Here is a 27912-nt window from a genome sequence, read left to right as displayed (position 1 = left end):
TACTGTATGTACAGTAATATATATATATATATTTTAATGCTGTGTTCACCATACTGTATGTACAGTAATATATATATATATATATTTTAATTTTTTAAAGCTTTCAGATATTTTTGTCATTTTACCTTTTTTAGGTACGGTATTTGACTTGTTATAGGAACTCTGTAACCCAGCCCACTGTCTAATCCGGCACACTTTTCCAGTCCTAAAAGACACCAGATTTTACTGTATTTCTTTGTGAAATTGTAATACTAATAATGTCAGTTTATTGTACAACTGTAAACATTAAGTTTGTATAGTAGTTAGTAAAAACTATTATTATTATTTCTCTGTAAATATTGTATGTTTTATGCTCTTGTGTGTGTACATTAACATTAAGGCCCTTAACTGAAACTAAACTAAAATAAAATGTAATGTTCATTGGAAAACAATAAATGGAATAAAAGTTATTCATTTTTATTTTTTAAATAGAGATCTCTTTTTTTCTGCAAACAAGGAAACAATATCTAATTGATTTGCAGCTGTGGAAGACACCGCAGCTTATGCTGTTATATTTCCTCTGCAGTTTCAGAATAATTGAGAAAACAATCCATGCAGATATTTATACATATGACCCGTGAGGTTATACAACAAGCACGACCTACCTGTTCTGTTGCGTTCAACACTACAGATTTACCCTGCACAATGTCAATGACTGGCACATGAACAGCTATGCATTCTTTATATCATTCATGGAAAACAACCATGTGAGGCTTGTAAAACTGTAGCGGAAAGATGGGTCAGCAATCTGACTTTAACATTGGTCCAATGGGGAAAGAAACGTCACAGCTTTGGTCTGACATTCGTCCTCCATGAATAACACAAATTAATTGTTTTTGTCAGCTTGTCCTGCTCTCACACACAGACACACACACACACAGACACACACACACACACACACACAGACACACACACACACACACACACACAGACACACACACACACACACACACACACACACACAGACACACACACACACACACACACACATTGTGTGGTGTAATCAGGGCTTAAATTCTCATGGTATATTACCTGGAGCCCAACCATTCTCAGGCAACCAAACCGATATCTTGTTTCAATCACGGAAACAAAGCAAATACATTGGGTCAACTTTACACAGCAGTTAACTCATTTACAGTTGCACACAGGATACACACGCAGCAGTAGCAACAACCAGGAAAAGGATGGCGTATGCAGTGTGACTCTTTTCCACTGTACAACTGAGCCGTGCCAGGCCCGTACTGAGCCCTCGCGGTGCGGTTAAGGGGAGCCTGGGTTGTTTTTCCACTGCAGAGCTGAGCCGTGCTAAAGACGATACATGCAACGAAAGACAGTTGTAATTATTGTTATTAAATAACTCAGTTTGCCAAAAGATGCGCAAACAAATGGTGTTCAAAAATGAATAGTCCCACCCGATACACACACCAGCGCCAGTAGGCACTGAGCGCTTTTCACCTCCAGCGACAGCGTCACTGACGCTGGCATGCGTATCGGGTGGTAGACCAATGATACAGCTGTATCTTGAATCGCTATATTATTATTATTATTATTATTATTATTATTATTATTATTATTATTATTGTACAGCTATATTTGGTTTTTACTATATTTTTGCAATTATTTTAGAATTGTTTTATTTTCTGCTTTGTTTTCTTTATATTAATACAATAAAGGTCAAGGATGAGAAATGTGGTAGAATTTTGTGTTTCTGAGTGTGAGTTAAGTGTACCATACCCACGGTTTAGCCCATTTGTTTCAAATCGTCAGAAATTCGGGAATAAACTCTCATATCTGACGCACGACTCCAGATCTTCCTGAACACGTCTATCTGCCCACAGAGAAACTAGAGCATGCACTTCCTCAAGGCTGTACTTTTCTGTCAACCCTTTTTGAGCCTTACTTGTATACCAGAGCTTTCAAACCCTTAAGGAATGCTTCCAAACCTTAAGAAATTCGGCTCGGACTCAAATAATAGTATCAAAAAATATGAAAGAGAAACTAGAGAACTCACAGTTTATTAATTGAAATCTGCTGAATTTTTTTTTTTCATCATTTGCTGTTTTCATTATTATTAACATCTTTGGCATTTCACATTCTTCTTACATGGAATACAAACCGTGTAATCCCTGCAGTCACGAGAAGACTATCAAGCTACGAAATTCGGGTTTGTCCTCCCATTCCTTAAGGTACCGTCCACTGTACAACTTTCCAGTTTTATGGGTTTTTTGGCAGTGGCATTTTTGCGAACTGCTTCAGCCTTTTTTTGAAGGAAGCAATCAGTGACGCGCATGCCCTGCATGTTTTTCCTTGACCGTGAGGTTTTAATTTGCCTGTAAGATTTTCATCTTATGGCCATAAGACTTGAACATTTTTTTTTTTTAAAAAAGTAAGAAATACAGGAAACCTGTAAGAGTTGACAGGTATGAGAACCACCCGTACCGTACCGAGCCCTCACGGGTCGGATGTGCCAGTGGAGAAGCACCCGTACCGTACCGAGCCCTCACGGGTCAGGTGTGTCAGTGGAGAAGCACGCGTACCGGTACCGTACTGAGCCCTCATGGGTCGGATGTGTCAGTGGAGAAGCACCCGTACCGTACTGAGCCCTCACGGGTCGGATGTGTCAGTGGAGAAGCACCCGTACCCGTACCGAGCCCTCACGGGTCGGATGTGTCAGTGGAGAAGCACCCGTACCGTACTGAGCCCTCACGGGTCGGATGTGTCAGTGGAGAAGCACCCGTACCCGTACCGAGCCCTCACGGGTCGTATGTGCCAGTGGAGAAGGGGTAGAAAGTGGCGCTCCAGTTCTCAGTATTCTGTACGGACTGTCTTCCCCACAAACACAGCAACGGGAGAACCTGCTGTGACAGAGCCCGAACAGTGTGTATAGAAGCCTGAATCCTCCTGCCGTGCAGTAATGCGTGCGCAGCTTTTAACAGACGTCATCATTATACTGCCGAAGGCAAGCTCATTCATCGGAACACCCCAATCACATGATCACATTGTACTTTATCGTAATACAGCCGATGGAAACTTCATAAGACCCCCATCAAACGATTACAATTAACAATAACAATAAACGTAACAAAGCGAAAACGTAAATTTTACATAACATATGTATTTTTGTCTTATAAATTCAAACTTCAAAGAAAATCAAAACAAATAATAATTCCCCCATACCAACACACTCTTTGTAGGTTGTAAAATATTTAGTTGCAGCAGCAGCAGATCTTGAAATGTATTTATTTGAAAAAAAAAAAAAAAGAAAACACCATTATTATGCCTTGATTTGGTTAAACCTTAAGCCATCACTATTTAATAGATCGTTTAAAAACATTATTATTACAGAGATTTAGCAGACCAACAAACAAGGAAATAAAACAACTGTCTATTGCAACCTGCGCACGCATGACTGCACGATTGGCGGATCCAGGCCATACAGGCAAGGCTCATTTGCATGAACGGCGCAGCGGTGCATGCTGGGGGACATTGTTGTAATTGGTTGGCACCGCTCTGCCGAACAGGGACACTTTATTTTGTGTACATAGTTGTTTTAATGTAGATTTCTACTTGCCCTGTTCCCCTGTACTCATCTGCTATATCTGCAGTTAAGTCGAGACTTCCACCCTAACTGGCTGCGGAATGTGTGAGAGTCACCCATCCGTGTGTTACTAACGATTTGTTTTTGTCCTTTTTAGGATTTTTTGGAATTTCAGTTAGAGCTTCTAAATCGAGATCCGTTTCCTCTTCATCCTGAACAACACTGAGCAAGAATCCTGCAATATTTTCACTTGAAAAAATTACCATGCAAATAAATTGCTACAGTTATCGTGAAGGTTCATCATTATCTCTAGTAAAGTTGTACTTTGTGTATTGTTTTCACTGCAAAACAGATCAGACTGAAGTTAACGTTCAGAAGTATTTTCTGGAGCTCAGCTGGCTGAGTTTGTAAACCCTGTGTGTAATCTTACAGCATGAGAATTAAGTAAGGGATAAACTATTGGATAACTGGCCAAAAATGCATCAGTACAACGCTAGGCGGCGCTTGTTCTCTTAGTCACAGGGAGCGCACGCGCACGGACCGTTTCTATTTCAAACTGCTATTGGGGCCGTTCCGCTTCGACACAACAGTCTAGCTTTTAGGACTAAGACGAGATTTTATTTAATTTAATTGTATTTTATTACCCGGGCTATGGTTGTAAAACATGTAGCAACTATATTTAGTTTGGTTTTTTTTATACTATCATTTTAGTGATTATTTAAAAACAACAACAAAAACATCCTCAACAGCCATGCTTTGCTTACAGTACAATGGCGCGATATTATTGTTGTTAAACCACATCCTTTTTAATCTTGTACTTGTGTTGCTGTGAATTGCAGTTGTTGTGCCTCGTCGCTTGGCTGCGCTGTGTACGCCACAGCACTGGGTTCAGTCTCTTTCCAGTGCGACGGTCCGCCATATTGGCTGCGTCCTCCATCTCGCACAGCTGTCGATTCAGACCATGCAGCAAACCGGGCAATGAAGGCAACATCGGTACCTTGAAATCACCATTGCACGGCCAAATACAGCAGCATGGAGGCCGTCAGAGCCTTTAACAGCGAGGTCTGTATCTCTTATTGTTTTATTTAACCCCGCTACAAGTCTGCTAGGTGGTAGCAGCGCTTAATTTGCCGATTCTGTTTGAGGGGAGAAATTGCTTTCTGGGCCTGTCTTTCTCTGCAACAACAAACGGGAACATTGTAAAAAAAAAATAATAATAAAAAAACAACCATCTGACATAAACATCTTCAATTAAGCCTGAATTGATGAGTTAACATGTCGTTGCATAAAGGAAAGAAGCTACACAAGTTAAAAGTTGAGTGCGAACGCTTGTGTGTGTGTGTGTGTGTAGCGCACCACTGCGTGCAGCAAAATCCATTCGCCATTGCAAGGTTTAAGATTCGCTTAAAGTGGAGGCTGTACAAAACATGCAATGCAAATGTATATATCATTTACGAATTAATACTGTACTGTCGGGGTTTTCGCAACAGGAGATAGTTTCAACAAAATGAACGGTCCTGCAGTAAAATAAAACAAACTACCTACGACGCATACAAAAGCATCGAGACGTCATAAACCGACAGCAGTGACTGACGCAAAAAAAAAAAAAAAACACAAAACAAATCAATAAAAAAATCACAATAGCATTGGAAATATCTGCCAACACTTACTGTATCAGTACACAGTGCGTATCACTACTAGTCAAAGGGAGTCGCCATAACATTATTTATTATGTATTTCTTAGCAGACGCCCTTATTCAGGACGCTTTACAGTTGTTACAAAGTATCGCATATAGAATATCACATTACAGTTTAGAGCAGTTAAAGTACAATAACATCAGTAGAAATAAGATTAAATTTAAATAAGAGCAAAGTAAACAATAGAGTAAATCATTACATTTAAGAGCAGTTAACTTCCAGTAAAGATATAACATGGTTGTTCGATAGGCCTGCGTCTGAAATCATTTAGGGGGCACTAGGATGTTGAGGCTAGTCATTTGTAAACATATATACAGAAAAAAGTTAAGACACCTTCCTGTTTAAATAGCTAATGGTCATAAATGCTTAACTACTGCAATAGTTGCTTGATAAAATGTATCACAACATCTTTAGTGGGGGTGTGATTTTGGAGTAAGGTTTTCTTTAAATAAAGAAGGGAAGCATGTAGAACTTGTAAGGTTCTTAAAATAGCTTAAAAGTAAAAGAAATAAAATAGTATGGCAAGTATATCTAGTTACTTTATTGAGAAAATTAAACTTAAATTTTAAAGTAAATATGTTGTTTCTTTGTTACTATTTTCCTCCATAGTGTATTCTTATATCAGAAACCAGACCTGGATAGCTTTCCAGTTGGTTAGTTAGGGCTGCTGTCACACAGGCTTCATACCACTTTGAAGCCTTCTTGGTCTCTGTGAACAAACCAGAGTATTTGATAACTTACTTGACTTCTAATTCAAACAGTACAATAAACCTGTAGGGATCCTATGTAAAGAGCATTGCTTGTGGCTGCCACTTTCATTTGCTGGGATATTTGGAGTTATGCAGTCGTGTGGAAACTACTCAGACTGTCTGTACGAAACAATATCGTCATTCACATACTTGAGGAGAACACTATGTGCTCCGCGGCTACTTGTAGAGGAGAAGTGTGATCTGCAAGCACTTGTAGCTCAGGGAAGCAACATGCATGCACAAGTGTGTGCAAAGGAAAAGAGCAGATATTTTCCCCAAAATTCTTTCAAAGTAAACCAATTTCTAGCTGGAACTGGATTGGGGGTTCAGTCAGATTCAAGTGCATAGGACATTCAGATTGCCATGGACTTACAGATCTAAAAGTGTAAGCAAAATGTATTTTTAATATTGCTCACCAAACTTTTCAAAAGCCAACAGATATTTAGAATGTATTCACATTCAAGTAAACTGGACTTAATACTGAGTTTCAGTGATATGGCGAGACGGCCCTGCCAAGTAGTAAATACTTCTAGACGTTTTAGAATTCTGTTTCGCCACTTTGGCTGTATTTAAGCATGAAACATACAGTATGTACAGTGTTCCAGAGATGGCAAGACCGATCTCTGGTCTGCTGTGTTCACACACTTTATTTATTCAAATTCCTGTATTTCCAGGGCAACAGCGTATTGCTCTTGATCTTTGTACTACCTGTGTTGTGCATTATCAGCTTTTCTTGTCCGTAGTGTGAAACACAGTTTCCCAATCCTGGTCCTGGGGGACCCTTGTGTCTGCTGGTTTTCATTCCAACTGAGATCTCAATTACGTGTGGACCCTTAATTGAACTAATAATGTTCTTAATTAGACCTTTTTAATTGTTCTCAGCTCCTAAAATGTTGCCGATGTCAAGTTACTTATAAAATTGTATATTTAAATTAATCTCCAAGAGTTTAAAAGCTTGAAAACAATTAAAAAGGTCTAATTAAGGTAACAAATAGTTTAATTAAGTAATTGAAAACTCAGTAGGAATGAAACCCAGCAGGCCCAGGATTGGGAAACCCTGGTGGAAAGGACTATATGCATTTTTCATAGTTCATCTGTGGTTTTTGGACCTTTGCGTCGGGTACATTATAAAATAAAAAAAGGCCATTATACATGCAAAATAGTATAATCTACATGTTTTTACATCTTAACTACAGATCTACATAAGGATAATTATGATACTCAACACAAAGTTGTAATGTAATCAGTAATTGAAATAACCACATGCTTTGTTTCAAGGGTGATTACATGTAGCCATCAGTCACATTTGGTTTGATTCCCTCAGGTCAATGAGGTCTTGTGTGTTGATTCTGTATAGCAGTACAAATGCAACATTAGTGACTTTTGTTGGGCCTTGTCTCTGAAAATTATTTTAATTATAAAACAAAGTGCAAAATGGGTTGATATTTATTATAGACCTTTGAGATAATGGACGATAATGTATGTTTGTGTACGTGTAAACTGTATTTTGAAGTAATTTTCAAATTCCAATATCGTCATGTTTTTATTTAGAAAAACACTAAAATATATTTCTTTTTCTTGCAGTTGTACTCGTTGAATGACTACAAGCCACCAATCTCCAAAGCTAAAATGACCCAGATCACAAAGTTAGCCATTAAAGCTATAAAGGTAAGTAGTTAAAGAACAGCCAAAATTTATTTTGGGATGCAATTCAAAACTGGGCTCAAAATATTAAGTCTAATTTCACAATAGAATAAATCGACTTCAGTCTCATTGTCATACATGAGAGATTATGCGCAGTCCCTATAGAAGCTGCACACATCCTGCAAGTTACTGTTAGCACTATTGCAGGATATTGCTTTCTTCTCATTTATTTATTTTTCCCGTGTGTGTTCTCCTTGATTATCTCCAGTTGTCGTCCTGTCAGTTCTTGGTTAGGTGCAAGATTGGCGATTTCCTGTAATGCTGGAGATATGTCAAAGGCAGCTATATGCACTGTAGCCACTGAGGTTTTCTTCCAATGATTATCTTTCTGCTTGAGAGAAGTCTGGATCCAGAAAGCACATTCAAGTCATCTGGTTCACACCACAGTCGAAATGTGATTTTTTTTTTTTTTTTTTTTTTGTATGTTTATTTTTTTGACCCAGTGAAGACAAGGAATCTCATGAACATCTTGCAGTCTGTAAAAATGCATCATGCATTATTTTTCAAATAAATGCGTATATCGTTTAAAAAAAAAAGTATATATTTAATTGGACAATATAAGGAATATTGTTATACATAATGACCGAGCGTGTCGGCATCAAAAAGATTTGAACAAACTAATTTTGTGAAAAAGCCTGAACCTGTTAAAGTGGGATGTACCCAAGCCTGTTTGCCTCATGAGAACGTCAATAATAAATACGGGGACCGTAAATAGAATTGTAGTTGTCGTAGACCGAGAGTAAGGAGCGAAATTCGAGTTGCATAAAGGAAGTGAAAGTAAAGACGTAGGTACAGTGAACCATATAGGAAACACTATAGAGTTAAAGCAGGTCTGAAATCGGAGCATTGCACTTACAAAGTATGTACTGCATACTATAGGGAAATGGTGGCTAAGTTTAAGCACAGGGTGCTTTTTTCTTTATTTTTTTGCTACTTAAACGTTAAAGGTGGTTGCCAAAGTCAACTTATTACTTGTGTTTAATTACCTTTTCCCTTCCCTCAGCAGCTCTCGAAAAGCAGTGAAAGTGAAGCAGGAGGAGGGGCGTGAGAGTATCTCAGGGAGATAAGCGAGTCCTAACCAGCTTAGGTAGGCGATGGGCTGTTTCAAAGGCAGATAAAGAGGATGTTTGAGAATTCACTTACTTTTGGATGCGAAATACACTATACAGGTGTTTTTTTTTTCATTTCTGTCGGTCCTTCTAAATGCTGAAGGGCAGCTTTTCTTCTTGTTCTTCGGATGTAGTTGGCTGATGGGAGAGAATTGAAGGGTTGTTGTTTTTTTTTTTTTTTTGCCATTTAGCCTGATTGGGTTGCTACTATGACAATAAACCAATGCTTTCTCGAATATAGTTAACTTGTTCCTCTTCTCTGGTTGTAGAAAGTCATGTCTAATGACTTATTTTTGTTCTGATTTGTTCTAGATGGTCTGCAACAGTTATTTAAATTTAAAAAAAATGGAGTTCTATTGAAGTTCGGAGAGTAGCTCGCTGTTTTGCAAAACAAAATCTATTTGATATAACTTGACAGCCATTTGTTTTGTTAAGGGTGTTTTGTTTTGTTTTGCTTGGTGTTTTGTGGAGCCGGTACTGTGCGCAGTGGAATTCAGTTGTGGAGTGCAATGTTTCAGCATCTTTGTTGCTGGTTTAGATGTGCTGTATCTTGATGTAGTGATTTAAGCCAAAATAAGATTACAAATTTATATATTATAGGATTTTATTCTATATTGGGAGATTTGGTAAGCAACAATTGGTTATTATTGCAGTTCAGTTAAACCTACTTGAGAATATTTGCTGACTTGCGCTAAGGCTGCATTCACACTGGGTACTTTTCAAATACTCAGTCTGTTTTTTTTTTTTTTTTTTAAACAATGTATCAATGTGCTTGCTGTTCACACTTATTTGAGAGCAAAGGGACCAAGTTCATTTGAATGCGAGCTAAAATTAGGTTTTTTTTGGTCCTTTTCAATTTTTTTCTGAGTCTGTTTTGTATTCTCAATGCAGTTTAAGTGCATTCAGTTTGTTTAGTGTGTGAAGCGGATGTTTACAATATCCTGCAAGGCATATTGAAAGAGAGCAGGTATTGATGTAGTGCTCTGGTTTTTAATATAATGTATATGTTTAATATATATATATATATGTTTTAGATTCTTACATATTGCTGTGGAAGCAAGCACTGCGGGAGCACTTTGCTAATTTAATTAATACATGTATTCAATGCCTACGGTAGGAAAATAATGCAGTTTACGCAATTCTGCACGGTTCTCAATATCACTATTAAACAAAGTCAATCAGCACTTCAGTTTCTCACACTGTCCATTTTGTTGTTCAATTTGCTGACGCCATACCAACTCTGAAGCCATTAAAATAACAGCATGCTTAGAATAGCACAATAATAGTTTAAAAATTAAACATTGTGTAAATTTATTGCAGATTGCAATACATTCTTTTTCTTGTGACCTAGTAAATAAGAAATCCACATGACCCAATAACAATATCTCACTGGAGGTTTAATAAAATAAAATGTTAATAGATAATGGTAGCTTTAACCTCCTGGATTCAAAAAGTAACTACTAAACGTAGACTAGGCATTAAGGATAAATAGGAAATGTTGGTGGGCTTGCCTGTTCTTCATTATCTCAGTCCAGTCTGCATCAGAAGACGATCGTGCCACCCCTATCGGAGGGGCTGTCGAGTCGGTTTCTTTCTTTTTGTTTTTAATCTTGTCAAAGTCAAATCCCAATTCACACATGCATGTTGTTGTGAACGATCGCAACAGCAGAACACTCTACTTTAACAGAGGATATTCTTTTGAAATGCTAATCCAAAACGATGCCAAGCTTGAAGACTTCTGGCATGTTTTCAGTGTGTTATCTATCACGGGTAAGTTGTAGCAACTCGTTTTCTTGCTCAGGCGTCAAGTTTATCTCCATTTATCGATTTCAGGACTTTCGAAAACAAGGATCCTTCAACTAGTGCTTTTCTTTCAAATTTTTTAAGAACTAAAATTGTCTGACATAGCAGCGAGAGGTGATTATATGACAGTGATCATTTTGCTCATGTTTTCTTAACTGGTGGTTTTCTCAGCGTGTTGTAACAATTTTGGGAACACATAGTAGCTCCAACGATTTACTTTACAAACATCACCACCACCAGCTGCCTCGGATTTTCTGTTCACAACTTCCCTCTGCCTACCTGTCATATTTGCTGCACTGTCGCATGTAATTCCTTCGCAATTAGCTAGGGCTACAACGAAGGGTACATTTTGACCTTCGAAGGTTCAGAACGCATTACCAAAGGAAGGTTCGAACCTTCGATGTTACTAATTTGCATAATTTACTGGTGATGTCACCGTAGCTTTTAGTTAATCAATCAATCAATCTTTATTTTATATAGCTGCTTTCATAGTGGACAACCATCACAAAGCGCTTAACAAGATACAGTAAAAAAAAAAAAAAAAAAAGCATAATACATTAAATACAAGGCTAGGATGTGAAAAGAACATTCTAAAACATTGTGGATGCATAAAAAGAGTAGCAACGACACAACAGCTAATAACAGATATCAGGCTTAAAGAGCATGGAAAGCATTTTTGATTATTTGTTTATTTAGCAGACGCCTTTATCCAAGGTGACTTACAGAGACTAGGGTGTGTGAACTATGCATCAGCTGCAGAGTCACTTACAATTACGTCTCACCCGAAAGACGGAGCACAAGGAGGTTAAGTGACTTGCTCAGGGTCACACAATGAGTCAGTGGCTGAGGTGGGATTTGAACCGGGGACCTCCTGGTTACAAGGCTGTTTCTTTAACCACTGGACCACACTGCCTCCTATAATCCTATTAAATCCTATTTTACAGGCAAGCCATATAAATGAACAAAAAGAAAACATTCAAATGTAGTTTAAAAATAGGTTTATAGCACAGTAATCATGTTTTTATCATTTAAATAAATACATGTTGTTTATGTACATGTAATTGATGCTGCTTGTGATACACTGTATACAGTAAGCTTGCATTGCAGCAGCACCAACTGCAGTGGACTTGGGCAAAACAAAGCTTTATTTAACAGTCACCGTTCCAAGCAGGTTATGTCACATTTTACTAACAATGGAAAATTGCACAAGGTAGAGGTTTATTGTATGTCTGGAAGAGTTGTGTGTCCATCGTTTGTGGCCAGTTTGGCTGTATTGGTAGGAGCATGATTTACTTTGGAAACGGCCTCTGCATATGCTGTTTTAATGTGCCCACCAGTTTTGTGATATCGCCCCTCACCGCTCACATGTGTCCCAGGTTTTACGCTAGGATTTACATTTTCAGATGTAGACGGACTCGATGGCTGCATTTCAGCACTTCTTTTTCTTATTACAAAACGACAATTGTTTAGGATGAAGGGTTAAAGAAAAAAGCTTCCAAACGCCAGTGGCCGTTAAGTACTGATGAGAAATTGACAACTGGCAGAGCTGAACGGTGTAGTTTGTGACGAACGCTTTCAAAATGGCGATTTTAAGGTAGTGTAAATGCACCAGCAGAGAATTCTTGGAAGTGTAATTCTCTCAGTAAAAAAGTAAGGGGTGATAACTTTCAATTTGTCAGGTATTTAAATTATCAGAATGTGTTTTAAATCACCAAAATGAAAGTTAAAGATACGTCTGACTAAAAATAAAAATAAATCATGACATTAAGTTGTAAGCGTGACTTAGTGACTTATTTTCTGCGACTTAGTACATTGAAAACCACTGATCTAGTCTAGGGCTCCTGATTCTCCATTCTTGGGAATGGCAAATTCCGTTTTTCAAAATGACCAATTCCTTTTTTTTGCCTGTTTTTACCAATTTATTAAGAATTAACGTAATTTCAACAAATAACATTTTTACATAAAAAAAAATCATTCTTTTTTTTTTATTTAAGTCCCTGAGATACTGTAGTTTTCAGGAAAAAAATTCTTAAAGCAGTCCACTAGTAACAATGTACTATATAGGTCAGTCAACAAAAGTGTTTTGAAAAAACAGCTTATTGCTGGCATTACAATATACAGACTAGTCAAACGAGGGGCATTATTACAATTTTCATAAAATTACAAATGAAATACAATGTTCAGGACACTTCTCTCCCATCTGTATGGGCAGCAGTGTGGAGTAGTGGTTAGGGCTCTGGACTCTTGACCGGAGGGTTGTGGGTTCAATCCCCAGTGGGGGACACTGCTGTTGTACCCTTGAGCAAGGTACTTTACCTAGATTGCTCCAGTAAAAACCCAACTGTATAAATGGGTAATTGTATGTAAAAATAATGTGATATCTGAATAATGTATAATGTGATATCTTGTAACAATTGTAAGTCGCCCTGGATAAGGGCGTCTGCTAAGAAATAAATAATAATAATAATAATAATAATAATAATAATCTGTAGTTTCATCTGCAACGCAGACTGATTTATGCTGTACTTGCTGTAAAGCTGATTGCATGTGTTTTTCGTATACCCTGGACAGATAGAGTTGCTTTAGTAAGAGCAGGGCTTTTCAACAAGTTTTTTTAATTTAAGGGGGCCAGATTGGAAAAAAGTTAGGAGTAGGCAGGCCAGAGTATTTTACTCTGCACATTTTTAAGCAATAATAAATATTACATAACTTAATGTTCACATATTGAACAAGACTTACACATTTTACCATATGAATAGTACTTTAATAATAGAACAGTGTGAGAATTTTACAGAGTATCATTACAAACATTTTAAAATGTATGTGACATATTAATAGTATAACTGTTAAGAGATCAGCGCTTCTACTTTTGAGCTTCTAACTACTGTGCCCTCTGGATACGTATTTCCAAAAGCTTGTTTGATTTCAAAATGCCTTTTCATATTGTGTTCCTTAACTACTGACACACATTAATTGCACAATAAACACATTGGCTTTGAGTTCGGTACAGTTGGTAAAATAAGTAAGTATTTATTGGTCCACTCATTGTTGAATCACAATTTTAACCATTTTCTGTTCTTACTAGCTAGAGTAGAGTGAGCCATGTTATAGCAACACGAGTAAAAAAAAAAACAAAATCACTGAGTGTAGTATTATTAAGGAGTTGATGATAAATTAGAAATAATAAGTTATAAAACTAAAGGTTTCGCCTCAACCACCGTGTTGTTTCCTTGTGTTGAGCGGGTGACGGAGTAACGCATTTGCGGTAACTAAATAAATGAATACATAAATTCAATTAGGTTTTTTTAATCTGGGGGGGGGGGGGCTGACAATGGTTTTTTTCAGGTACTTCTCACTTTTCTGTATATACAACTCCAAAATTATTCCACAGAACAGAACTCGCAAAACAGCTTGTTACTTTTTTTAAACAACTCGACTCACCTAGGCACACAGGCAGCGCCGCAACACACAGCCCATCAGCGTTTTCAAAGCAATGCATTTATTTTATATAGGAGAATAACAGCGGTAAAAGACTGTTTGCGTAATTTTATTTATTTATTTTTTTTAAATAAAAGGTGCAGTTGCAAAGCAGAATTCCATTCCCAAAATGCCAATTCCGCGATTCCGTCCGTGATTCCGCGATCATGGAAAATCAGTAGCCCTACTAGTCAACACATGTTAAATGTACAAAAAGCCAGATTTAAAAAATTAACATTTAAACATGGTATACACAGAATCAGAATGATTAAACAAGTAATCCATACAATTGCTTATTTTATGTTTCAATGGCACTAACACATCCTAATACATTACTCTGCTATTAACTTGCTGAGCACACTGTCCAGCAGTTCACATTGACGTTTAGCAAGCTAAGCAAACTCGCTGCGTTTGCCAACCGGACCGAGACCACCTCTTTCAGTGGACTCTATACAGTTTGTTTCCCAAGTGGACTTTGTTGTTCACACTTCACACCAGGCCCGAAGTGTACTGTACAGAGTGCGGACCAAACCTTCTAATTGGACCCAGTGTGAACACGACCTTTAGTTTCGTGACTCTCTATTAAGGTCTCGTGTCTGGTGTTTTACAACATTTTTTCTTTGTTTCCCTGCCAGGGTTCCCTCTAAGGCTAAAATGCGCTCATTTTTTGAAGCAATCTTTGCATTCGGTTTACTAACTTTCGCAAGTTATTATCAAAATATCAACCTCAATCAAGACTCTATCTAAGAGCATTCTTGCAAAGCAGCAACATAAGCATATTTGCGTTTGTCTTGCAGCTGATTCTCTGATTTCCCTCTGTAAAAATGCACGTCCCATTCGTACAGAGCTCACTCGGGCGCCAGCGAATCTATCGGGTGGGCGAAGCAGGTGTCTGGCCATACTGCCTCTATGGAGAGTGCTGCTCATGAACTTTGCAGTTTTTAACTTGTAGTATAATTGAATACTAATCAGTGAAGCACAATCTTTCTGCATTACTTAGAAGTATAAATACAATGTACTCGGGTAAACATAAAAAAAAAAAAATTGCAATAGTTTGATGTTTTGTGTTTTATTCCCCTTTTTAAAAAAAAACGACCATTTCAGAAATCTCAAGCGTTTAAAAACTGGTAAATGTAATCAAAATATTAGTCAAATACACATTTTAAGTGTATAATATAATAACTGAAGACATTCCATGTGCATTTTTTTGTTCATCATGTGACTTCACTCGCGTGTCTCTGCAGAAACTCAACATGGCAACTGAACCAACGAAGAAAAAAATGCAATGTTTCAGTAAAAGACAGCTAAAAAAAAATCGGATTATCTATATGAGGATGGTGGGATACTATTCAAGTTTTGCTGTCATTCCATTGCTCATGTGGGAGTAAATACCATTAAAAGATCATACTGCCAGTCGTAAACACATAGAGAACAAGAAAGCAAGTGAGACGGCAGCAATGGCAAAGCACTGCATTCCTCTACACTGAAAACTTGGATCTAAGTTACTGTACTGCGCTCAAGGCAGGGCTTTCCCGAAGTAAGTACTTAAGCCATGTGTTTTAATTACTGTTTAGTTTATTTATTTCCACTCTACCTGCATTTAATAAAGCTATAATTTGCAATGTTAAACCAAGACCGTTCTATCCTTCTATCTGCCGATGAAGAAACAAGCTCAAAGCTATTTTTCTAGCTATACTTTCCTTAAAGGAGATTCATCTCTTTACAGTGTGGATGTAATTACTACACTACACACAGTTTGTTTCATAAAGACATTCTGTCTGAAGACGCACCTCTTGTGAAATCTTGCAAATAAGGCAGAATTAGCAAAGAAACAATTGTCAGGATTCATTGTGTTTTCATTAAAAGGGGCGCTATTTAAATTAGAATCGGGTGATACACAGCCGTGAACCTGTTTAGAGCAATGAGTCGGTCAACACGCCCTTTTTTTTTTTATCAGTTTCATATTTTATTCTGGTTATTGTAGTGCCATAAAGTGCTAGACTTAATTTGTGGAGTACTGTACATAGGATTACTGTCACATGACATCGCTGGACTGTTACTAAACTGTTTTATTATTTTTATTATTGTTGTAGTCTTTTCAAAACACCTTCATTTGTAGACTGAACTACATTGTTAGTGGAAGACTGTAAATGTTATTCACAATAGTGCTGGACATTTGCTTTCTGAACTGTTGTAATATAATTGAGGTTTTCCTGCTTATTTTAATGCCAGTGCTGAGCCAGCTGATGTCTATAAACATTGACAGGTTTGAAGTGTCTTCAGGTGCTTTACTTAATATTACAGCAACAAGAGTCTTATTAAAAAACTCTTGGTTTAATACAAGTAAAGAATTGTGGCAATATTTATGAATTTTACTTATTTTGACTATCAACATTGTATTTATGTTCAAATGTCACGTTTAATACGTTAAGTGGGGTGGGTGCAGAAAACCTGAATTGGCCAATTCTGAAAAACTGAATTTGCTATCCCAAGAATGGAAAATCAGTAGCTCTGATGGTTACAATTGAAAGCCGTGCAGCCGCCAGTGTTTTATACAGCAGTATAAAGCAATTGCATGCAGGCCACCAGTTAAGCATGCAGTCTATATTGAGGAGAAGTGACAGGACTGCATTTATAAGAGGATCTCAGACAGGCTTCATAAGGGTAAATTTTGGTTTTGGCCAGGTTACAATATTTGCACTATTCAGATGTTTTTATGAATATTATTATTTGTTAGAATTAAACAGATGTATAATATTTAGGTTGCTATAAATGTTATTTTTTGCTATATTCAGAATAAAATATTATTTGGTATTTGCTGCTCAACTGTGTCTAGGTACAAGTTTCATTGGGCTCTATTTTAATTCAGTAAACAAAACCTGTGCCTAATACTGTAGAGTTTAATGGAGGGGTGGGCAAACCTGGCAAGCGTATTGAGGCAGTTTTTTATTTGTGCAGGGGTTCTGGAAGGTCTGCAAGACTAAGGCAGTGTAATTTTTGCATTTCAGTCTGTGGCTCAGGGTACTGTTATTGTAAACACAAAATTTGGGCAGGTAATTCAGCATAAAGTATTTAATATGTACTATATTTAAAACTCTTTTGGGTGGGGGTAAAAGGTATATTTTTAAATACAGAAATGGACTATTATCAAAGTTCGTTTTTGGTCATCAGTGATCATTTATAGTGCAGGGTACCATCGACTGCTGTCTGTTTTAAACATGTCTTCGTAAGTGGCATTTTTATATTGAAAGTTTGTACATAGATTTTTAATGTCATGATATAACCATGAAGCTCCTTTGGCATCAAGCAGAAAAGCTAACATTTTTCAGTCAGGAATGTTTTTTACCCCGGTTTTCTCCCCAATTTGGAATGCCCAATTGTTATTTTTATCCCGGTTCACCGCTGCAACTCCTGCGCCGACTCGGGAAACGGCGTTTGGAACACACGTCCTCTGAAACGTGTTCTTGCCAATCCGTAATTTTTCGCACTGCGGATCCACAGCAAAGCCACCAGACCTATAGTGCCGGAGGACAACACAGATCTGAATAGCTCCACTGCAGTCCCACAGGCGCCCTATCAGCCACAGGGGTCACTGGTGCACAATGAACCGTGGCTTGGCAGTGAGATAGCCTGGATTCTAACCTGCTGTCTCTAGGCTGTAGGGTGCATCCTGCACTCCACGCGTGCCTTTACTGGATGCGCCACTCGGGAGCTCCCAAAATCTGCAACATCTCAATAAATAGGCAGCCAGGCTCTCACAAGTTATATTATGAAAAATAGAAGTATGGATATAGGAGGCTGTGTGGTCCAGTGGTTAAAGAAACAGGATTGTAACCAGGAGGTTCCCAGGTCAAATCCCACCTCAGCCACTGACTCATTGTGTGACCCCTCTTTCGGGTGAGACGTAATTGTAAGTGACTCTGCAGCTGATGCATTGTTCACACACCCTAGTCTCTGTAAGTCGCCTTGGATAAAGTCGTCTGCTAAATAAATAAATAAATAATAATATAAATTATATAAACAAACTTACCAGCAAAAAGGTGGATGCTTGTTGGCACTTTATATTTAAAGAAAAATGTTGCCTTGGCGAGTAAAATGGTTGTTATTTGGAGCACTGACTGACTCTCACAGCGCCACATTGCTAACAGGAAAACAGCAGTGTAACGCTGAATGGGTAAGGACGCCAAACAGTGATTTATAGCTGAAAGAGTTAACTGAGCAGTGCCGGTTTCAAGCAATTACAAATATTCTGAAGAAACTGCGGAGAGCCTTTGTTTATATAGCTTGCTGTGTAAAGCTGTTCAGAGATTTTTTTAAAACTCTGGTTACTGTACCTAGGTTTATACTCCGGGGCTAAGAATTCAATGTGATATTGAATGTTGACAGCATCATATTGAATATGTAAACTAGAATTGCTACAAATTACAAATTTACTTTGATACAATCATTGTCAAATAAAGGCATAATACAGCTTGGATAAAAAAATCAAGCTACTCTTGCTTATGTTTTCTTTTGTCTTGTGTCACTGTGCATCATTTGCATATGGGTACTTGGAAATAGGGATGTAACAATACCCTAATGTCACGATACAATACGTATCCCAATATGCAGGTCATGACGGGATATGAATCAAAACTGGTACTTATGGTCTACTTGTATGATAAAGAAATGGGATAGGGAGAGTATGCATTCATACAAACTATAAAACACACGTGTTCGTTCAAGAACCCCTTCGTGAACTACAGTGAGCTATGCTCTGCTTTGTATCTTGTATCTGGATTTGACACTTTCAGTGTTGTAATAGATTCATCACTGTCACCAACCACATATTGCGGGGAAGCAATCAAAAAGGCAAACGGAATGCTTGGGTATATAGCCAAAAGTGTGGACTACCAAAGGAGTTATGAAGAGGTTGTATGTTGTTTTACCTGAGATACATTACACAGAATCCCAAATTTATATATTGTAACTTTTTTTTTTAACATGTAAAATATTCCTTAAAGCAACTCTTTAAAAACAATCCAATGAGAAATGCTTTGAAGATATTTATTTGAAATGATTGGCTGTCACTCATGGCACTACAGCTGGACCTACAGGGCAGGGCACATTGAGCTCAAGGGGGCACCTGCAGGGCTGGGCTGGCCTTTGTCCTACAAAGGCTGGTAGCTCACTGACATCCACTATGGAGCTGCTGATGTAAAAAAGTGATTGGTCGTGGGGTCGGAGGACGTGCAGTAACCTTCAGCTCACTGTCTGCTGTGGTGAGGGAGCTGAGTTGAAGTTCTCATTTGCAGAGCAAATTGGATCAGGTCTGCCACCATTTAATGTACATTATAACCCTGGGATGCTTCAGTTTGTTCTCACACAATGATTAGTAGTAGAACTTGGGCTGTCTTTGTGTGTAAATTTTTTTTAATTTCACATTTTTCTCTTTCAGTTTTACAAGCATGTTGTACAGAGTGTGGAGAAGTTCGTTCAGAAAGTAAGTACATGGAATGAATATTCTTTCCATCATAGCAAGGCGCTTTTAGTAAATCTCAATTTACTTTCATATTTGTAAGTTTATTTTTTATTGTTTAAGTAGGCCCAAGTCAGTTTGTTCTGTTTAGTGGTAGCATGTGGTTTGTTATTTAACCCACATTTTCTCTCTATAGTAGTGTGTCCAGATTGCAGGGCGGGTGTAGTTTTAGCTGTGTTGTTCCTTTTCTTTGGAAGTCACTACCAACTTTTCATTAGAGAATCCACAATAGCAGCCAGATTTAAAAGTACCCTTAAGACACACTTATTCTCCTCCTTTTTTTTAAAAAAAATTAATTTTACTTACTCTACTGCAGTCTGCACTGTTTATTACGATATACTGTAATTTTATGATGCTCGATTTTATCTCTATTAACCTATTCTATTGTATATTTATGTATCTATAGAATTTAACTTCCTAATTGTTAGTCTTTGTGTTTTGTAATGTTGATTTGTGTTTGATTGTTTTGTACAGCGCCTTGAGACACCTAGGTGTGAAAAGCGCTATAATAAATGAGTTATTATTAATATAACAAGACAATGTAATGTGATATACAAAGGGACATTTGTCAAAGCAGTACATGTGCAACAGACAACACAAACCGGGTAAACTGTACTGTTAGCTGCACACAAAGTAACATTTTATGTATTCTTAGAAGATTTTGGAATTAAACTAAATTTTGAAAATAAAAATGAATTTAATGCCAGGAAATGGATCTAGTCACTTCTTCCCAGTGGACTCATGTTTGAATACTGTACTATGCAGCTGGCAGAAATCTGATATCTATGGTATATACACTACCGGTCAAAAGTTTTAGAACACCCCCATTTTTCCAGTTTTTATTGAAATTTAAGCAGTTCAAGTCCAGTGAATAACCTGAAATGGTACAAAGGTAAGCGGTAAACTGCCAGAGGTTAAAAAAAAAAGTTTAGGTTACCAAAAACTGAAAAATAATGTACATTTCAGAGTTATACAAAAAGGCCTTTTTCAGGGAACAAGTAATGGGTTAACAACTTACAGCTGTTCTGCAGCAATGGAAGTAAATTAAGCCTTGAAAGTTGATGCTAACAATTCCTACAGGTGTCCCAACTTTTGTTGATTCCTTACAAACCCTCTGTCTGTATAAAAGCAGTGTTGGAACAGACTGTGTTACTACACCCTCTTAAGCATTATTTGGACAGTATTGTACTGCAGGAAGTAGTATATTGCTCTCATAATGGCGAGAAAAAGGCAATTAACAAAGGAAGACAGACAGACAGACCATTATAACCCTTAAAAGTGTAGGTCTTTCCTTTAGAGAAATTGCAAAGAAAGCCAAGGTGTCAGTGAGTACAGTTTCCTACACCATCAAAAGGCACTTGGAAACTCATGACAGGAAGAGGTCTGGCAGACCCAAAGCCACAACAGAATCAGAAGACAAGTTTCTGAGAGTCAACAGCTTGCGTGATAGGCGGCTCACAGGACAACAGCTTCAAGCACAGCTTAACACTGGTCGAAGTAAGCAAGTCTCAGTTTCAACTGTGAAGAGAAGACTTCGAGCTGCAGGTTTGACAGGTCGAGTGGCAGTAAGAAAGCCATTGCTAAGATGGCAAAATAAGAAAAAGAGGCTTGCCTGGGCCATGAAGCACCGCCAGTGGACTACTGAAGACTGGAAGAAGGTCATATGGACCGATGAATCAAAATTTGAAATCTTCGGTTCATCACGCAGGGTTTTTGTACGCCATTGAGTAGGCGAAAGGATGGTTCCTCAGTGTGTGACACCAACTGTCAAATATGGAGGAGGAAGCGTGATGGTCTGGGGCTCTTTTGCTGGATCCAGAGTCGGCGACTTGCACAGAGTGAGTGGCACCCTGAACCAAAACTGCTACCACAGCATTTTGCAGCGCCATGCAATACCCTCTGGTATACACCTAGTTGGTCAGGGGTTCATCCTACAGCAAGATAATGACCCAAAACATACCTCCAGGCTATGTCAGAACTACCTTAGAAGAAAAGAACAAGATGGTAGGCTTCAAATCATGGAATGGTCAGCACAGTCTCCAGACGAGCTGGTTTGGGATGAACTGGACAGAAGGGTGAAAGCAAAGCAACCTACAAGTGCAACACATTTGTGGGAACTTCTGCAACAGTGTTGTGAAGAACTTTCCGAACAATATTTGATTTCCATTGTAGAAAGAATGCCACAAGTGTGTTCGGCTGTTATATCTGCAAAAGGTGGCTACTTTGAGTCAAAAATTTAGATTAAATTTTGTTAAACAAAACGATTCCATGATTTCTTTTTATCTCCAATTGTTTATTTGTTCTATGCTTTAATTTCAGAGTACATTGAGTCATTAAACTTCGTAAATTTCGATAAAAACTGGAAAAATTGAGGTGTTCTAAAACTTTTGACCGGTAGTGTGTGTGTGTGTGTGTATATATATATATATATATATATATATATATATATATATATATATATATATATATATATATATATATATATATATATAAAAAGATCTGGCCTAAAGCTTTGCTGTTGAAGCACAGTGTTGTATGTTAATTTTGAAAACAGATAACATTTCACAAATGTATCATGCCAAAATGTCCATTTTAAATTAATGATTCACATGCAACTTTTGTTAATGTCTTAACAGTGCAAACCAGAGTACAAAGTTCCAGGATTATATGTCATCGATTCCATTGTACGTCAGTCACGCCATCAGTTTGGCCAAGAAAAGGATGTGTTTGCTCCACGATTCAGCAAGAACATTATCAACACCTTCCAGAACTTGTATCGATGTCCTACTGATGACAAGGTACTGACTGAGAAAGTAGGTTTTATTCCTTTAAGAGTAAGCATTGGAAGGTGTCTTGGTCACAGTGGTGGTGGATCAGCAAAGGAGGTGCAGGTCTAGTCTGAATGAATATGTGTAATATTGTATGTTTAATAAGAAAGTATTGTTTGCTGCCAAATGCATAAAAAATGCATTTGGCAGCAAACAATTTAACCCTTTGTGGTCCTATGTCGGACCTGGTCCGACATTTGCAATTTTCCCTTTCCGGTCCAATGTCAGACCCTGTCCGACATCATCAAAAAGACGCAAAAAACAGGTCTCTAGTCGTTTTTTCTCCGGAAAAGGCCGAGAAAACCATTCAATGGCCGAGTGAGATCAATAGGAGCCGAGAGAAGCCGAAAAAAAGAGGCGTATCTCATGAATACAAATAGCATCACATAGATAACACGGACATAAACAAACAAGATAGCTTCTTCTGCATCCAGCGCTCAAAGAATATCACAGACATTTGCAGAGCTTTTTTTTAGATGTTATAGTAATAAAATAATGACTTGTATCACATTTATTGAGGAGTTTGGTGATAAAACGAGTGATCAGGAGATGATTTATCGGTATGCACTACTATCGGGGTATGTGAAAAAAACAGCGAACGAGGGGCAGGGCTGGGCTGGAGATGCAGTACTGAGTGTCCTGTTGATATGCAGTGCCTTTTAAACCTGTTTTACTGTGAAAAAAAAAAAACTTTTAACCCTTTGCGGTCCATTTATTAATCGCGCGTCAGGCACGCCAGGTCTAATTAATTTTCACACGCGCAGTTAATTTTATACGCGTTGTTTAAAAGTATTTTTTTTCACAGTCAAACGGGTTTAAATGGCCCTGCATATCAACAAAGCACACACTAGGCATCTCCAGCCCCTCCCCAGCCTTTTGTTTGCTATAGCGTTCAGCTGTGTAAGAAATAAATAATAATAATAATAATAGTCGTACATACCGATCGATCATCTCCAGATCACTCGTTTTATCACCAAACTCCTCAATAATGCGATCCAAGTCATTATTTTATTACTATAACATCTGAAAAAAGCTCTGCAAATGTCCATGATAGTCTCAGTGCGCTGACGCACTTAGCCAGCTTGTTTATTATGGACGCCCATTATCTGATACCTGATACCATGTATGACTATTCATGAAATACGCCTTTTTTTTTTTTTTTTTTTTTTTTTCCCGACTTGTCTCGGCTCCTGTCGCTACCACTCGGCAATTGAATGGTTTTCTCGGCTTTTTCCGGAGAAAAAACGACTAAACACCCGTTTATTGCGTTGCTATAATGATGTCGGACCCAGTCCGACAAAGGACCTGTGAGGAATAATTGCAATGTCGGACCCAGTCCGACAATGGACCGCAAAGGGTTAAACAGCGCGTCTAAAATAAACTGCATGTGTGAAAATAAATTGGACATGACGCGCTGAATAAATGGACCGCAAAGGGTTAATATTGTCCTTGGATTACAATGACTCTGGTAAATAATGCATTAATAAAAAGGTGCAGGTTGTGATTGCCTGTAATGCTGCTCCATTTTTTCAGTCTGTTGGGGAAGGAGATAAAGCTGGAAATTGCTTTTTAACCCCCCCCCCCCACCCGAATGAAGGTGTGTGTTTAGTGTGTAGAGAGTAAGGTCTTGAGTCCAGCCACAGAAGTAGGTGAGCCTATATTGTAAATGGGTGAGAAGTTACCATTTAATTTGCGCCTCTGCTATGTTCCTCACTATCTTGATAGGATACCGTTTCTAGTTCTGCCTGGCATTGATGCCACTTTGCAAGCCATGAAATTGGAGGAAATCTCTGCTCTCTTGGTAAATAGCTTTAGAAAGATCCTGGTTTTGTGTTTGGTAGTTTTTGGCCTCATCTATGATCTTTGACTTGCACCTGTGAAAATGTAATCATTGTGGGAGTAGCTTTCCTGATTCAGTACCTTTACATGGACTAGTTTTTTTTTTTTTTTCTGACCACATTCTGATTTTTCTCACTGTGTTTGTTGCTGGACTTGGGGATAGATAGTATTGTATATTTCCATTGAATATAATATTAAATGTTTGCAAAAAACAACTAATGCATATTGTATTTGTTCTTCAGAGTAAAATTGTCAGAGTGTTAAATCTGTGGCAGAAGAATAATGTTTTTAAGAGCGACATTATTCAGCCTCTGTTGGACATGGCAGCAGGGCTCCCACCTCCCAGCCTGACTCCTGTCATTGCCAGCACTGCAGCCACTGTCAGCAGCAACACACCAGGTAAGAGCAGAGGACACCACTGAATGGGCCAGGGGAATGAAAACTGTTGGGGCTGTTTAGTTTTCATGGAAACATTTTAAACTGGTAATTTTATTAACAAACATAAAATCCACTAAATGAGTTTTGCTTGCACTCTGTATTTTTAGTTGCCTTTTTACATTCCTTGGGTTATACTGACTTTAGTGGCCAAAGGTGCTAGAATGGGGAAAGTGGCAGTTTTTCTATCAAAGTTTGGGTACTTATGGGTAGGGACCTACCTAAATCGCGATTTCGCGGAAATCGTGAAATTGAGGGGTCACCGCAAAATTCACCTCTTAGGGACCAATGCATACAAACAAGTACGGAGAGGAAAAAAAAACAACTTGTTTAAATGAACTGCACAACGCAAAAAATGTCCACAAGTAACATTTACAAAATAAATTCTCCAAAGCAGTTAATGTTCTTGTTTACTATTCAAATGACAGTTTTAATCAGCCTATCCGTGCGTCTTTACTGCTTTTATGTGACCTGTACTGTGCAGGAGGGGGCGGGACAAAGTTGGTGTTGCATTGTTTTGATTTAGGTTGCTAAAACCTAGTTTTCAGCATTGGAGGTAAAATAGTAGAAATGGACAACAAAGAAAGCAAAGTATATTTCGGCTGATGATCGTTTCAAGATATTTCCCAAATAAACTACATGCAGACTGAGGTAATTGTTTTCCATATCTTAATGTGTATTTGGAGAAAATACGATCGATCGCTATTTATCTTCAGAATCACACATTAAACAAAATGCTACTACAGAGGCTGCTGAACAGAACGTAAAATAAACAGCTTTCAGAAACCAAACTGGAAAGTCAGCCCAGACAAGTATTCCTGTCTGCAAGTTAAATCCGTACTAAAACGATCCAGCACAGCCACCTCGCTTCAACCTGCTGTTACAGTTGGAATTTTAGACCCGAATAGCCACGTCTTCTTTGTTTTGACTCGGTACTAATAAAAAAAATTCTTGGATGGGACAAATAACATGACAACAAACGTGCTGCATACATTGACTTTATTAAAGTATGCCAGATGCCCGCCCTTGTGTAACCGAGTTTTTGGGCTGTTTCGAATCGATCTCCACATCTGTATAACTTGGCAAAGTTTTGCCTTAACTTCCAACCAATTCAGTGGATGCAGACGTGCAGTCTCAATGTATGGGCAAGTCAACTGCAGGGGGATGCTGCATACTCGCCTTTAACAAATGCCAGCACTGTTTTAGTAAGGAAGCAAGTACCACTATTTTTAGGCTTTATAGTGTTCTGAAATACTGTCTACTTAGGTTTATTTAATGTTTAAACATGTCCACGAAATATCCGTGAAATCCTAATTTTATTCCGCAACATACCCGTGAAAAATACGTAAATCTACCGCGATTTACGTAGACCCCTACTTATTGGTAACTATTTCCCCGAGTTTGTGTTTATACACCCTGTGGGGAGCATTGTTGTTTCAAAACTGGGTTCATTGTGTGTGTTTTTATGTGTTACATAGAGCCTCTATTCTATTCCATAGGAACTCCAGTCACCCCTGCTACCCCTGCTAACATTGTCCAAGGCTTGCCTGATTCCTGGGCCTCTCAGATCTCCAACACAGATACCATTGCTGCCGTTGCACAGCTCCTGCAAAGTCCTCAGGGTCAACAGGTAAGCTGGGTTACCTGTGAATTTTACTTTGTAACAACAAAAATGTTGCTCTTCTGTTCTACTCTTACGTGCAGTCCATTTAAGTTTTTTTTTTTTTTTTTTCAAGGCGTTGATCAATATGGTTTATTTTTTTGTCCATAGCTACAGCAGTTAGTACAGACCCTGCAGATGCAGCAACAGAAGCCCCAGCCTTCCTTACTCCAGGCCCTAGACGCAGGGCTCGTCGTTCAGCTGCAGGCTCTCACAGCACAACTCACAGCTGCGGCTGCTGCTGCCAATACACTCAATCCACTAGAACAGCGGGTCTCCTTCAATAAGGTAATGAAACTTTCACTGCTGCATTGAGGGCTGTATCTTGTGAACTGTTCACCTGAAATTGTATGCAAGTATTGGTGTGTGTAATATAAGCTGATGTATAAGCATTTCAAGTGTTTTTTTTTCTTTCTAGAAGTTGTTGGACCAGTTTGATTTTGGGGAGGAATCTGAACACACTGATGAATCCAAAAAGGATGCTCCTTCATCTCAGCTGTAAGATCCAGTCCATTGATTCACTCTTTCAACCCCCTTGGCATTTTGTGTGGCTCTCATGTCCCAAAATCTGTTACACATTTTGGGATGCATGTTTTTCTGCCCTGTGGTTTTGTTTTGTTTTGTTTTATTGGGGGGTTGGTGGGGTGGGGGGGGGTGAAGGTTAAACTAGACTGATCTTTTTGTGTGAAGGTATCATTTAGTGTAGTTGTATCATTTATTGTAGTCATATTACTGGTAAATGTAATGATCCTGATACTCTTTTTCCAGGCCTAGTGTAACCGAGTCCATAAACAACTCGATTTTCCATCAGCTGGCAGAGCAGCTGCAGCAGCAGAATCTGGAGCAGTTCCAGAAACAGCTGTTGGAACACCAGCAGCAGCAGCAGCAGCAGAATCTGGAGCAGTTCCAAAAACAGCTGTTGGAACACCAGCAGCAGCAGGTATTAATTGCTGACTTCTTGTGTGTACTTCAGAAAAATAAAATGTTAATATTGTAGGAATTCTTTCCAAATAATGGGGAAGGGGATTCTTTTTGTATATACAGACGTGCTCCAATTTGTTGGTACCCCTCCACAAAAAACGAAGAATGCACAATTTTCTCTGAAATAACTTGAAACTGACAAAAGTAATTGGCATACGCCATTGTTTATTCCATATTTAATAGAAATCAGACTTTGCTTTTGATTTTTTATTCAACATAATATTGTAAATAAGAAAACAAATGAAAATGGCATGGACAAAAATGATGGGACCGCTAACGTAATATTTTGTTGCACAACCAATCACTGCAATCAAACGTTTTCTGTAGCTCTCAATGAGACTTCTGCACCTGTTAACAGGTAGTTTGGCCCACTCTTCCTGAGCAAACTGCTCCAGCTGTCTCAGGTTTGATGGGTGCCTTCTCCAGACTGCAAGTTTCAGCTCTTTCCATAGATGTTCGATAGGATTCAGATCAGGACTCATAGAAGGCCACTTCAGAATAGTCCAATGTTTTGTTGTTATCCATTCTTGGGTG

General features: G+C 38.2%; 1 protein-coding gene across 7 annotated transcripts in view; it reads left to right on the top strand.

Annotated features, from left to right (window-relative positions):
- The first annotated feature begins 3732 nt into the window (after positions 1 to 3732).
- LOC117403069 (SR-related and CTD-associated factor 8) overlaps positions 3733 to 27912 on the top strand; it is a 37860-nt gene continuing 13680 nt past the window's right edge. Inside the window, exons 1-10 of one of the 7 annotated variants that reach the window (XM_059023500.1) lie at positions 6289 to 6409; positions 7609 to 7692; positions 8732 to 8815; positions 19555 to 19599; positions 22272 to 22433; positions 24545 to 24701; positions 26237 to 26367; positions 26509 to 26685; positions 26816 to 26895; positions 27166 to 27337. In XM_059023500.1, coding sequence (XP_058879483.1) covers positions 24623 to 24701; positions 26237 to 26367; positions 26509 to 26685; positions 26816 to 26895; positions 27166 to 27337 — 639 coding nt within the window. In that variant the 5' untranslated portion in view covers positions 6289 to 6409; positions 7609 to 7692; positions 8732 to 8815; ... (1 more) ...; positions 22272 to 22433; positions 24545 to 24622. Of the gene's footprint in view, positions 4640 to 6286; positions 6410 to 7608; positions 7693 to 8731; positions 8816 to 19554; positions 19600 to 22271; positions 22449 to 24199; positions 24265 to 24544; positions 24702 to 26236; positions 26368 to 26508; positions 26686 to 26815; positions 26896 to 27165; positions 27338 to 27912 lie in introns of those variants that run through there. The other 6 variants (XM_034004957.3, XM_059023495.1, XM_059023494.1 and 3 more) reach the window with 6 other exon arrangements.

The sequence above is a fragment of the Acipenser ruthenus genome, chromosome 5, assembly GCF_902713425.1.
Source record: "Acipenser ruthenus chromosome 5, fAciRut3.2 maternal haplotype, whole genome shotgun sequence".
Classification (NCBI taxonomy): domain Eukaryota; kingdom Metazoa; phylum Chordata; class Actinopteri; order Acipenseriformes; family Acipenseridae; genus Acipenser; species Acipenser ruthenus.
This window is presented reverse-complemented; position numbering and strand designations above follow the sequence as displayed.